The sequence below is a fragment of the Oratosquilla oratoria genome, chromosome 2, assembly GCF_046742065.1.
Source record: "Oratosquilla oratoria isolate Oo_2021 chromosome 2, ASM4674206v1, whole genome shotgun sequence".
Classification (NCBI taxonomy): Eukaryota; Metazoa; Arthropoda; class Malacostraca; order Stomatopoda; family Squillidae; genus Oratosquilla; species Oratosquilla oratoria.
The window spans coordinates 78,324,821-78,337,320 of NC_134778.1; the positions used below are offsets into that span (position 1 = coordinate 78,324,821).

A 12,500-nucleotide genomic window follows, 5' to 3' on the forward strand; every position below is an offset into this window, starting at 1 on the left:
AAGTTACATCTGTACTGTCCGCAGCACCACCTAGGACAGGAAGAGCACGTCCGAGGCGTGCCGTGTTCCCCTCATACCACGTGCCTATTTAACATAAATAAATACAAAGATCTACATGCACGCTACATGGGTAGTATTGTGTTCCACCATGAGAAAAGCTGCGGTACTTTGTGATGATAACATCACTTTATAAAAATGACGGTAATGCTTCACTGTCCAGTCAGAATTGAGGTCAACAGATGCGAGCCTAAGACGAGTACTTACTTGTATCACACCTCCGCCTTTGCTGCCGTCGGAAAAGGCCAGGAAGTCCTGCGGAAGGCCGACCATCTTGCCTGTGGTCAAGGAGAAACAAAAAAAGAAGAGCATTAGCGTTTTATCAGTGGTAACCAACTCTTCTATCCTTTACGACAAGTGAACTCACAGAGGTGGCAAAGGAGTGATTGAAGGAAGGTAGAAGAATGGAAAGACGGTAGAAACTAAAAGTGGTCACCATTCTTTTTTGAATGGAGAATAGTCTCTAATCACATACATATAATATCTATGATTGGCGACGTAAAGAATTTGGAAATTCATCAAACTTTCCCTCGTCATGTTCGTCATTTCTGGTAATATTCACATCAGAATGTATTCCACACAATTTTTCCATCTTATTATAATAATAACTGGAAATCCAAAGCCCCATAGCTTCTGACAACGGTCCTCGGGACCTCCCAAAGCATTTGATCGTTGTCAGTGCTGTATCAGTGTGAGAGGTTTCTAAGTCATTGATATTTAAGTAGTTGTAAGATGAGGCGACCAACCGTCGGTTGTCAGTTCTTACATTACGTAAAGAGCATAAGAACATAAGAATGAAGGAGACCGCAACTGAACATAAGGCCTACACTAGGCAGTTCCATGTCCATTACCCCCTATAATCCCCTTCCATGAATTTATCTTTCTCTTAAAACAACCAATGATTTGATCCTACTATATGGTTACTAAGTCTATTCCATTCGTTAACCACTCCATTGGTAAACCAGTTCTTGTCTATTTCCATCTTAAATCTAAATTTGTTCAATTCAAATCCATTACTGCAAGTCCTGTCCTTTTGCCTTAATGTGATGACCTTGTCTGCATCACCCTTGTTAAAACTCTTGACCCAGTGAATACCTCTATCAAGCCCCAGTCACACCTGTTTCCGACCAGCTTCGACCAAAAATTAAGCGATCGGTCGGCGACACAAAACCTATGCAAGGGATTGAAATTTAATGTGGTTGATAAGATGAAAATCTATGTAATGGAGACTATTCAGTGTGTGTTGTAATATATCTATCAATCTCTCTATTTATCTATCTTATTACCGACTACCAGCGACTTCCAAAGAATACCTGCAACTGGCCGACGACCACCTGGTTGCCGGTGGTCGGAAAGATGCCGTAGGCTTGGTGTGATTGGGCTCTAAATGTGGAGTCATAATTGGGGACAACATCACGCCGGAGAGTAACAGATGTGTTAAGGGAGAGATTGAACGAAGGCAGCAGAAAGGAGATACAGAAGACGTTAAAGATAATCGGCAATTCCTCTTTCAGTGGAGGTCAGTTTCCAGACATAAAATGCTGCGCGAAATGGGCGAATTTTATACAGATCTTGGGCCGGCCCGGACACCGAGTCTCAAGCCCTTGAGGCTGCACTTTGAGATAGAGGGGATGCTGATGGGTACTGAAGACGGTCGGCTGAGTGGTCGTCCTCTGCGGCAGTGTTTCTCAACCTTCCGAGTTTTGTGGATCCCTTACATCAACTTACATAATCAGGAGACCCATTGATACGGATAAGATAGGATATGGTCACTTTTTCTAAGCATTTAGTGGCAGAAACATTATACTATGAGAGACGCAATTAACCAGAGGAAACTTGAAAAAACTGGACATCTCGATGAAAACACATTGTGCAATCATGAATGATAAAAAAGTTGAGCCATGACAGGATTAAGTGTAAGCTGTTGAATTCCCCGTCCAGCGGACCCCACGGTAGGTTTTTGTGGCCCCTTAGTGGTCCGCGGACCCGGTTGAAAAACCCTGCTCTATGGCGTCCGTCTCCCAGAGCCCACAACAAAGCACAAGTGTGGAATGTCCCTCCACTACGGTGAAGAACATGGAGGAGATGTCGCTCCCTCGAGTTACATACTGTTCAAACTCACCCATCCAGTCGAGGACGATGGTCTCGAGTTCGGTGCAAGCTGGGGATGCTGCCCACGAGAATCCGATGCACCCGATGCCGCCGCTAAGAAGGTCCCCCAGGATGCTTGGGTATGAGTTACCCGCGGGGAAGTAGGCGTGGAACCGCGGGTGCTGCCAGTGCGTCACCTGGGGAGGAGCAACGACCGCAAACGAATTAAAAAAAAAAAAAAAAAAAAAAAAAAAAAAAAAAAAAAATCTAGAATATGGGAGTGGGAAGGGGGGTAGGATGGGGTACAGAGGGCATAGTAACATAAGAATGGAGAAGACTACAAAAACTATAAGGCCTAACTAGGCAGTTCCATGTCCATTAACATCTATCATCCCCATCCATAAAATTATCTAACCTTCTCCTAAGACAAAAAGTTTCAGTGGTCAATACACGATTACTATGTCTAAGCCATTCATTCACCATTCTACTGGCAAACCAGTTCTTGCCTATCGCCTTCTTAAACCTAAATTTGTCCAAAAAGAGTAGTTAACGAATGGCATAGATTTATTAACCATGTAGTAAGCTCTAAGTGGAACCTGTATGCCGTGAATTAACCCATTCAACTCCGATGACAAGATGTCTTGTCATTTGGTCAAATAAAACAAAAAATCATAAAACACCAAAATGTTTGATCAAACACCAGAAAAATATGACGTCAATCCTCGCTTCGCTCGCAGCGAGGCGAGGACTGACGTCATATTTTTCTGGTGTTTGATCAAACATTTTGGTGTTTTATGATTTTTTGTTTTATTTGACCAAATGACAAGACATCTTGTCATCGGAGTTGAATGGGTTAAGGAGAATGCAGTCACCAACGTTGCGGGAATATTGATCTATAACAGCGTTTCTCAACCTTTTTACCCTTGCGTAACCTTTAGAATAAATTGTATACTCTCAAGGAACCCCTGCACACACAAAAAAACACACATATACCTTATCTTTCTCATTTTATTTTCATTGTAATAATAGGTTAGATAGGATGATGTCTATATTACATTATTACAATAACCAACAATATGTCATGTGTGTTTAATTATATTACGTATATGAAATTAAATAAAAAATCAAAAGTGCATTAGCTTGTCTCACTTATTTTCGCGGAACCCTTAGGGACTTTTTGCGGAACCTTAGGGTTCCGGGGAACCCTGGTTGAGAAACGCTGATCTGTAAGGTTCGCCTCTTGTAAGGACCTTGCCTGTGGGAGACAGCTGTTTCTCATAACGAGGCTGAACGTTCCTCTGGATTTCGTAAAAGAATAATGAGTTTTATAATGGCGTGAGAGTCGGTAGGGGTTACGTAGTTGTTGACTATTTTTCATTGCTTTCTTGCCCTCCTCATAAGCCGAGGACATAAAGTTCTTATAGTAAATGACAATTATATGAGATGTTTCCTGTGGTGAAGGGCCTTTTTCCATTATTCAAATGACGCTTTACTCTCTCATCTACTACTTTCTTAGAATAGCCATTATTGGTAAAAAGTTGTGAAGCTTAATTAGGGGCACGCCACGTCATCTCATGGCATGTGCAATGCCTCCTGGCGTAACCACCTCATTTCAAAATACCCTTTTCCCTATTCCTAACAGCTGAAAATACACACTTAACCCATTCAACTCCGATGACAAGATGTCTTGTCATTTGGTCAAATAAAACAAAAAATCATAAAACACCAAAATGTTTGATCAAACACCAGAAAAATATGACGTCAATCCTCGCTTCGCTCGCAGCGAAGCGAGGATTGACGTCATATTTTTCTGGTGTTTGATCAAACATTTTGGTGTTTTATGATTTTTTGTTTTATTTGACCAAATGACAAGACATCTTGTCATCGGAGTTGAATGGGTTAAGGCATTCGCGCTTACTCACCCCTGGCATGATCTTCTTCTCGACGTCTTCCATGATGGCCGTCCAGTCTTCGCCCTTGGCAGGCGCCGACGTCGGGAGGAGGGTCCGCAGATAGCCTGGCTCAATCGCAGGAGTCACGCGTCTTCCGTCAATCGAGTCCATGTAGTCAGCGACGTAGTCCACCATCTCCTTTCCCCGCTTACGGAACTCCTCAGAATTCATGGTCCTATTTATCTTTCAGGCCCTTTGTGCAGTTCTTTTTTTTTTCCTGAAAAAAGGAGATGAGGAGTTGAGTGCAACGGATACATGGAATACAAAAGACAGAGTCTTACGGGACATTGCCTCAACGATCTTTTTGCTTTGCGAACTTCCTATTTTTGGTCTCCTTTTGACAGCCATAACACCAGGATCATACCGTTGCATTCATCAATACTGTATGGTAATTATCATCATAATTCGCATTATTCTTAAATAAAAAAATCATAGTCACTGCTGCCGTTGGGCATTTCCTTGCCCTTCCTCCCCCTTTCCAGAGGTGCTGATGACATTGACTTCCCTCCTCTCTCTCTATTTCTGTCTGTCTGTCTGTCTGTCTCTATCTCTCTCTCTGTCTGTCTCCTTCTCTCTCTTTCTCTAACTGTCTTCATATCTCTCTCTCTCTCTCTCCCTCTCTCTCTCTCGCTCTCTCTCTCTCTCTCTCTCAATCTCTCTGTATTATCTCTCTCTCCTTTCGGCCCAGACGAAACTTTCAATGTTTTATTTTGGCTAACGTCAGGCGATTTTATTCAATTTGGGAACAATATCACACCAAAAAGGTGGAATCACAGAGATGGTCAATAATAGATGGAAGATCGTAAAAAGGAGGGATATATAGTAGAATCTAAAAGTGATCTGCTGCGTAACTCTGAAACGTAGATGTGTTACTAAATATCCCCCCTAAATTGACTGTATAAAGTTTGTAGTCGATACCTAATACAGAGTTAAAACCAAAGAGACAGCTAACTTGTATGAGAGCAGACTGGAAGAAAAATCAAAGGATATTTTTGCAATGAAAAACGACCAATGAAGATAACAAAGCCATAAATGATTTAAGTCGTATAAAAACAATAACGATAAGAGTTGGGAAACTTTCAAGATTCTTGACGGATCGTAAGTGGGATTAACCTATTCTGTATTTGATTAAATTTGCAAAAGTAAAAAAATTCAAAATTTTCATTATTTAGTGGATTTGTGGCTCGTTTCTTAAGATCTAATTTGTTTTAATGGTAAAGAACCACTTAATTCAACCAAATTATGATCAACTTAAAACTGCCGGAGATTCTTTATGGTTTAATATGACTTCCAAGTTGCCTTCGATAGTCAATAAACTCATTTCTGGAGGTCACTTGACGGAGGAGGGGGAGGTGAAGGAAGAGAAAGAGGAGGAGGAGGAAGAGAAGAAAGAGAAAGAGGAGGAAGAGGAGGAGCAAAGAAGAGGTAAGAAAGAAACCAAAGGAAACGGAAGAAGAGGAAGACGAGGAGAGGAGGAGGGGAGGAAGCAGTGGAGAGGAGGAAGAGGAGGAGTAAGAGGAAAAATAGAAGGAGGGAGAGAGGAGGAGAAGAGGAAGAAAGAAGGAGGAGGAGGAGGAGTGGGAGGTGCAGGAGGAAGGGAGGAAAAGGTGGAGAAAGAAGGAAAGGAGGCGGAGGAGGATAAACAAGAGGAAAACAGAGGAGGAAGAAGAGGAGGAGGGGAGGAGAAAAGATAAGGAGTAGGAGGAGGAGGAGGAGGAGGAGGAGGAGGAGGAAGAGGAGGAGGAGGAGGAGAAAAGCTCATTGACACCCATCTCACCATGGCATTCGCAAAGATGCGTTCATTTGCCTCTGATGAAAATTATATGAGACGGAGCGAGTTGAGCCTGTTTCCAATAATATTTCGTTTTTTTTCCATAAATGTTCATTGACTTTGCAGAGGAAAGAAACCCACGTTTGTATTACAAGAAAAGGAATGTGTGTAACAGTACTGCTAATTGTTTTCTTATTGACAAAGGGGTTTGGTAATGTAATCACTGGGACAGAAAGGATTAAGGCATTCAGTACTCGAGATTGGTGTTTGATCATGAAAATACGACATATAGGGTGTTCAATCCTCTTCTAAAAAATAAAACATAAAAATCTATAATTTCATTCACGCAGTAAAAATAAGAATGAGCTGTTGATAATGAAAGAACTATATATTGTTATTGTAGATCAAAAATTTGACGAAATTGAGAGTAATTGCGATGTCATTAGAAGCTGCTATGCCATTCGCGATACATTTAAGCAATAAGACGAAATAAAAACAAGAGCTGCATTCCTCGCATATCACCGCGCCATTTTCCCGGTCTGAAAAGTCTGCTCCAAGGGAGTATAATTTCTTCCCGTCAAATTTACTCTCTGGACCTTTGATGACAATGAAATGTGTTCTGCGAGACCAGCACGCTTCCGACTACGCTACCAGCGCACCGATTTGAGTGACACTATTATGAATTAAGGATTTTATCATTTCGATTTCCTGAAGTAGAAAAAAAGACTGAGACAAGAAGCTGGTTCAAGCTCAAGCAGCGGTCAAGTTTAATTAAGAACATGTCAAAATCATTGCCAACCTTAGGAAAAATGATTCACACACACACACACACACACACACACACACACACACACACACACACACACACACACACACACACACACACACACACACACACACACACACACACACACACATATATATATATATATACTGTATATATATATATATATATATATATATATATATATATATATATATATATATATATATACTTATATATACACGCAGCGGTAGAGATTGCGTAGAGATACACCACAGTCGGACGGATTTGGGGAAGTGATGTTTCCTCGGGTTAGAGGGTGATTAACCTAACGATTTCCGGGAGGGGTGCGGGTTGGTAGGGGTTGGAGGGGGAGAAGGGGGAGTCAATGAACATAGCCCTCATACTCAAAAGTTACCTGGAATATACAAAGGAGACAATGACGCCCATGAAGCGTTCAAGAAGGGCTGAAATTGTCCCTAGAATTCTATGACGTGCTAAAACCGGCTCGACGCCGTAGTGGTACAGTTCGCATAGCGCTAACCCAGTTGTCCAAGTTCGAATTCCGTACAGGGCTGAAATTATTTCACCATCGCTGCACTGCGAGTCGGCACTCCAACTTTCGCGGGCAAGGGGTTGGGGATATGTGTGTGTGTGTGTCTGTAGCTACAGTTATCACTGCAACCCATTATCGCCTCTCCTGCCACTGTTAGTCCTGTCACCACTGTAGTCACTGTAATTGCCCTTGTGGTCCTCACTTATGGATACGGCAACTCACTTCTTTTAGTTATAAGCTTCTGTCTAGGAGAATGAAAATGTATTCTTCTTCTATAATTTCCTTCTGTTAATTCTTATACAGCGTGCTCTCAAAGTCTTGGCAAAAGAATCCCCTGAGAGCACGTATGCAAGATCCTAAGTGAGCTTTGCAGTGACGTAGTGATTTCTTTAGTCCAATGATCTTTAACTTTATATTCAAGATCCTCCCCAAAGGGAGTGATCTTACAATCGTGAACCAATATGATTTTCTCCTCCTCCACCCTTTCACCAATCATATTCTTTGTTTTAAGTCTATACGGCAATAATGTTTACTTAGAATAATCTCGAGCTTCTGCATAATTCTCATTTAGGTTACAAAAGAATGTCATGTCAGCAATATACTCGAGTTCCCGGCTGTTGTTTATAAACAAGGCGGAAAGGCGGATTCAGGCATCTCGCTTGGGTTACTGTTTTATAAACACCCTACCTATAAAATGCAACAACCCGTTTTCTACCCCTCTTTCTACCCTCTTTTCTACCAGCCTCTTACAACAGCACTAATCATAGATTGGGTATATGAATTCTGAGCTCTCATGCATGACGGTAATAGCTGTCGATCACGAGTCCAAAACGCGATCCAAGAGCATGAGTAAGGTCACTGACCTTAGCGTGAGTGGAAAGATGAAGAGTTGAGCTCCAACTCGAAGGTCGAAGAAAAATGGGCCGAGAGTGAAGTTATTGACTGGATCGGACTTGATGAGGTGAAGTTTAGCTAAACAATGTCATGTTAAGCCAAGGTAGGGTAATGTTTAGCAGAATTAGATTTTTTTTTTCCTGGCAAAGCAACTGTCAACAACAATTGAACTGATCATATCTGCTGCTGGCAGTGCTGTGAGCCAAGGACTAAAGATCAATTGTTGTCGACTCACTTCGACAAGGCGTCAGGAAGATGCACGCGAGGAGCTAAGGCAACATTACGGCATGTTGTTAGTTTCCTTTCCGAAGTGAACGGATCTGTTCTTTGTGTAGACCTCGGTGTGATGATGCTGTCTTAGCGACAGTGATGATATCGTTGGGAAGAACGATTCTTTGTAATAATGATACAAATGGGAGAGGTGCAAATAGTGACCAAGTAGATAGTGAATTACTGTCCGTATCTTACATAATCCAAAATAGTTGCTTAACTTTTTATCATAGTTTTATTCAAAACACATTTCTTCACAATCTCCCATATCCATATTCATTCTGGTACAAATATTTCCTAAAAATTCCTAAACCATCTCTAATGATTTCCAAATTTGTAAATCTTTACTTCGTATACGGAAGCCTTGTAATGTCAGTGGTGATAATGGTTACAGCAATGTGAATTGCACCAGTGGTAAAGGTGAATAGGTACTGGTGGCAGCGGTATGGAGCGGTAGGAGCCACTGGTGAGAATGGTGGTGAGGGACTGAGGGTGTGAAAGGTTATGGGAAATGCCATAGATGCCAGGGCGTGAGGGAATTTGCACCTCCCGGAGAGTGGGCGCTGGAAAGGCGGGAGAAAGAGGAAGGGGAGATATAGAGAAAAAGAGAGAGAGAGAGAGAGAGAGAGAGAGAGAGAGAGAGAGAGAGAGAGAGAGAGAGAGAGAGAGAGAGAGAGAGAGAGAGAGAGAGAGAGAGAGAGAGAGAGAGAGAGAGAGAGAGAGGGAGAGAGAGAGAGAGAGAGAGAGAGAGAGAGAGAGAGAGAGAGAGAGAGAGAGAGAGAGAGAGAGAGAGAGAGAGAGAGAGAGAGAGAGAGAGAGGGAGAATGAACTCCAGTAGAAGTGGCAGAGGAAGAGAAAGAAAGGGCATGAGAATATGAAGGTTGGAGAAATTAAATATCTTCTCTATTCTTAAAATATGTTCTCCTGCTCTTCTCCTCATCCTTATCTGTAAGTTTGTCATAAAAAAAGAAAGAAAAAATATATGACGGGTATTCAGACTCGAGTTTGTTTATGCGCATGCGCGGCGATAAGGGACAGACTACGCATATCGACCTCAAGGGGCATAATCCCAACTCAACACAACATAAACAAATATAGATACAAGACCTCCCACCAACATCCTTTCTCTCAAGGCCATCATTTGGAAAAGGTCTAAGGACATTATCGTATACAAAAGTACAGTTTCCTGTGTAGAAGTATACAGTGTAATGAAAAGTCGCCGGAAAAAAATAAGAATATGAATAAACAGTCCCTTTCGTATCAGCAGGATCAGTTCTTGGGATCGGTTGTGTTCCTTGAAAAAAAAAGAAAAAGAAAAAAAAAAATAGCAGAGAAAGGCACCAGTTACATGAACATTTCTGTCGAAACCACAAGCTTTTGGGAATAACAGATATCAGGTCGACATACACCTGCAGACTGGTAATTAACAGACAAAAGATGTAATTGTAATCAAGAAACGACAAATGGAAACTAAGATTATTAAACAAAGTGTGATGTACACGTTGCCATTGTCTGGGTTTAGCCTTGAAGGGTGTTATGTTGCCTCTGAGCATTTACATGTTTCGAAATAAGTAGTAATCAGGTTTTAAACCATTGAAAAATCGACACAGAATATACCGAGAATGACTTTTTTCTTACAAAAATCGTCAAGATACACACACACATGTTCATGTACGCATATAAGAAAAGTACCTAATGGAATCTTTCAAGGATTGCAGCTCAAAGATCACGTGAAAATATAATTAGAAGAGTATACACCTCATGAACAAAACGTGGAATTACTCTTAACCCATTAAACTCCGATGACAAGATTCCTTGTCATTTGGTCAAATAAAACAAAAAATCATAAAACACCAAAATGTTTGATCAAACACCAGAAAAACATGACGTCAGTCCTCGCTTCGCTCGCAGCGAAGCGAGGACTGACGTCATATTTTTCTGGTGTTTGATCAAACATTTTGGTGTTTTATGATTTTTTGTTTTATTTGACCAAATGACAAGGAATCTTGTCATCGGAGTTTAATGGGTTAAGCACCAACTTATGTCGTTTTTTTTTTTATCACCGAAGATTCAGAAGACCTGTTAACTTAGGGGTTTGTTCACACTAGCGTTATGAACCGCGAAGGTTCAATTACATTGTAAGTCAATGGAGGTGTTCACACACAACCATGCTGTTTTTCCCTGACTATGTGGTTTCCGTGCGGTTCAAACCGCTTGTATGAATATGACCTCAATGTCAGTGGTTTATCAAAGCTTCTGTCCGTGTGGAGAATCTCGCTCTAATGAGAACTATCGGATCATTGAGAACCTCAGGGAATACAAGACGGAAGGACAGAAAAAATATATATAAGACTTCTGAGGCTTATGTGAGAAAGGAATGGCGGAGGGATACGAGGGGAAAACGGGGAGGGAATAAGCACAGAAAAACGTGAGTTTCAATGACAAACTCCAGAAAAGTGAAGAAGAGAAACATGACATCCAGTAGAATTCTTCAGATGGTGATTTCACTAAAAATTCCATAACGAAACTGCCATCGTTCGCAACCAGCTTATGGCTTTGGATCCAGCCACTAATACGTCTACATCTCTTCTATTTCTGGAGACCTAAAACGGATTGTACGGTACACTAATAGGGATCTTAATCCTGTGGGAGAACGTCCAAACATTTCTTTTTTTCTTACCTCTCACTCGGTCAGACTTTTCGCTCAGTTGGGTTCGTCCAGTCGCGACCATCTGTTTTTGTTCCAATCAAGGCCCGAGATCTCGAAGAATCCAGGCCATGTTTAAGGCGAGACCTCCCAAAGAAAACAAAATCCGCCATAACCCTGAAGGTGTTCTTATTTTTGTTTCGATCATGGATTCCATGCAAGTGGTGACCGGGATTTTTACTTCCATGTCGCGGTAGAAAAAAACAAAACAAAGTCAAGTGGATCGGTTGTGGCTTTGTAAACATTGAATTGCCGCCAGTCGAACAGACGTATAAAACCAGGTCTGTCTTTTCCAACTCGGTGATTCTTTTTGTCTTTCCAGTTCCGTTTTCTTTTCTTCGTTCTTATGTTTTTTCCTATATATTCCTACTCATTTTTCTCATTAATTGTCTTTGATCTTTCTATCTTTTTCCTCCTTCTTCTGCGTTCAGTTCTTTTGCCATATCTTTCCCCATCATCCTTCTTCTCCCCCTCACTCTCCTCTTCCAGTCTCATGATTTCATCTCTCTCACCCTTTCTTCAGTACTTCTCTCCTTTTCATTTCCTCTTCCATTTTTCCCTCTTTTTCATTTCCTCTCTCGTTTTCCTCTCCTTTTGCATTTCCACCTGGAGCCTTTTTCTTCTTTCTTTTTCTTCAAGAAATGTTCCTAGCCTCACCTTCGTTTTTCATTGCCCTTTATGCCTCCTCATTGCCTCTTTATGTGCCTTCATATCCTTCCATGTATCTAATATCACCCTTTCCACTGATACAGTGGCGCATTGTATAGCTTTTTTTGTGAAACTGAATTTTACTACATCATCGGCGAGATGTTTTGTTATGTTCAATGACTATGTGGTTGGCGATTTTTTTTTTCTGCCTACCTACTTTTAGGCTAAATCTACGCCCTGACATTTGCGCCAGGCATTTAACTGGATAAAAATAAAGGAATATCCAGCCGCATGTCTTCCAAGCCTTCAACTGACCTTCTGAAAATAGGTCAAATATTATGAAAGGACTCTTCACTGGAGATGACAGAATGGAACAGGACAAGAGGAAAGGGACGTATCAAGTTTATGGATAGTTTGCCTCAGGATGCAGAAGACTGAAAAGTGTACTCGAACTAATTAGGAAAGCAGAAGAACGAGAAGATTGGCGTTCCATAGAAATGGTACCTCGGTGAGATAAGGTAGGGTCATTTTGAAACTCCGAATTTCTTGAGCTTCTTTGATCCCACTAGCATCGTCGCGTCGAGTTGAGAACCTCACGTCTAACGAATCTTCGGGATTAAATCGGATATATTCTTCTGTTGCAGCCTTGAACGAGAAGAGTAGATCTTCCCCGTCGACTATCAAGACTTGAAGATAATGAATAATTTTTTTAAGCCATTTATTTTCCCTATTACTCATGTGCATTACAAATGTTTCGTTTTAGTTTACGCTATGTAGGATGACGGTATTTC

The 12,500-nt window shown here is 41.3% G+C and overlaps 1 protein-coding gene across 2 annotated transcripts in view; it reads right to left on the reverse strand.

The window, feature by feature from the left end:
* LOC143040443 (aromatic-L-amino-acid decarboxylase-like) overlaps window positions 1-12,500 on the reverse strand; it is a 104,618-nt gene that overhangs the window by 44,298 nt on the left and 47,820 nt on the right. For both annotated transcript variants that reach the window (XM_076211539.1, XM_076211544.1), the window contains exons 2-4: window positions 4,071-4,317; window positions 2,180-2,345; window positions 265-335 (exon numbers count right to left, since the gene is read on the reverse strand). In XM_076211539.1, coding sequence (XP_076067654.1) covers window positions 265-335; window positions 2,180-2,345; window positions 4,071-4,271 — 438 coding nt within the window. In that variant the 5' untranslated portion in view covers window positions 4,272-4,317. The remainder of the gene's footprint in view (window positions 1-264; window positions 336-2,179; window positions 2,346-4,070; window positions 4,318-12,500) is intronic.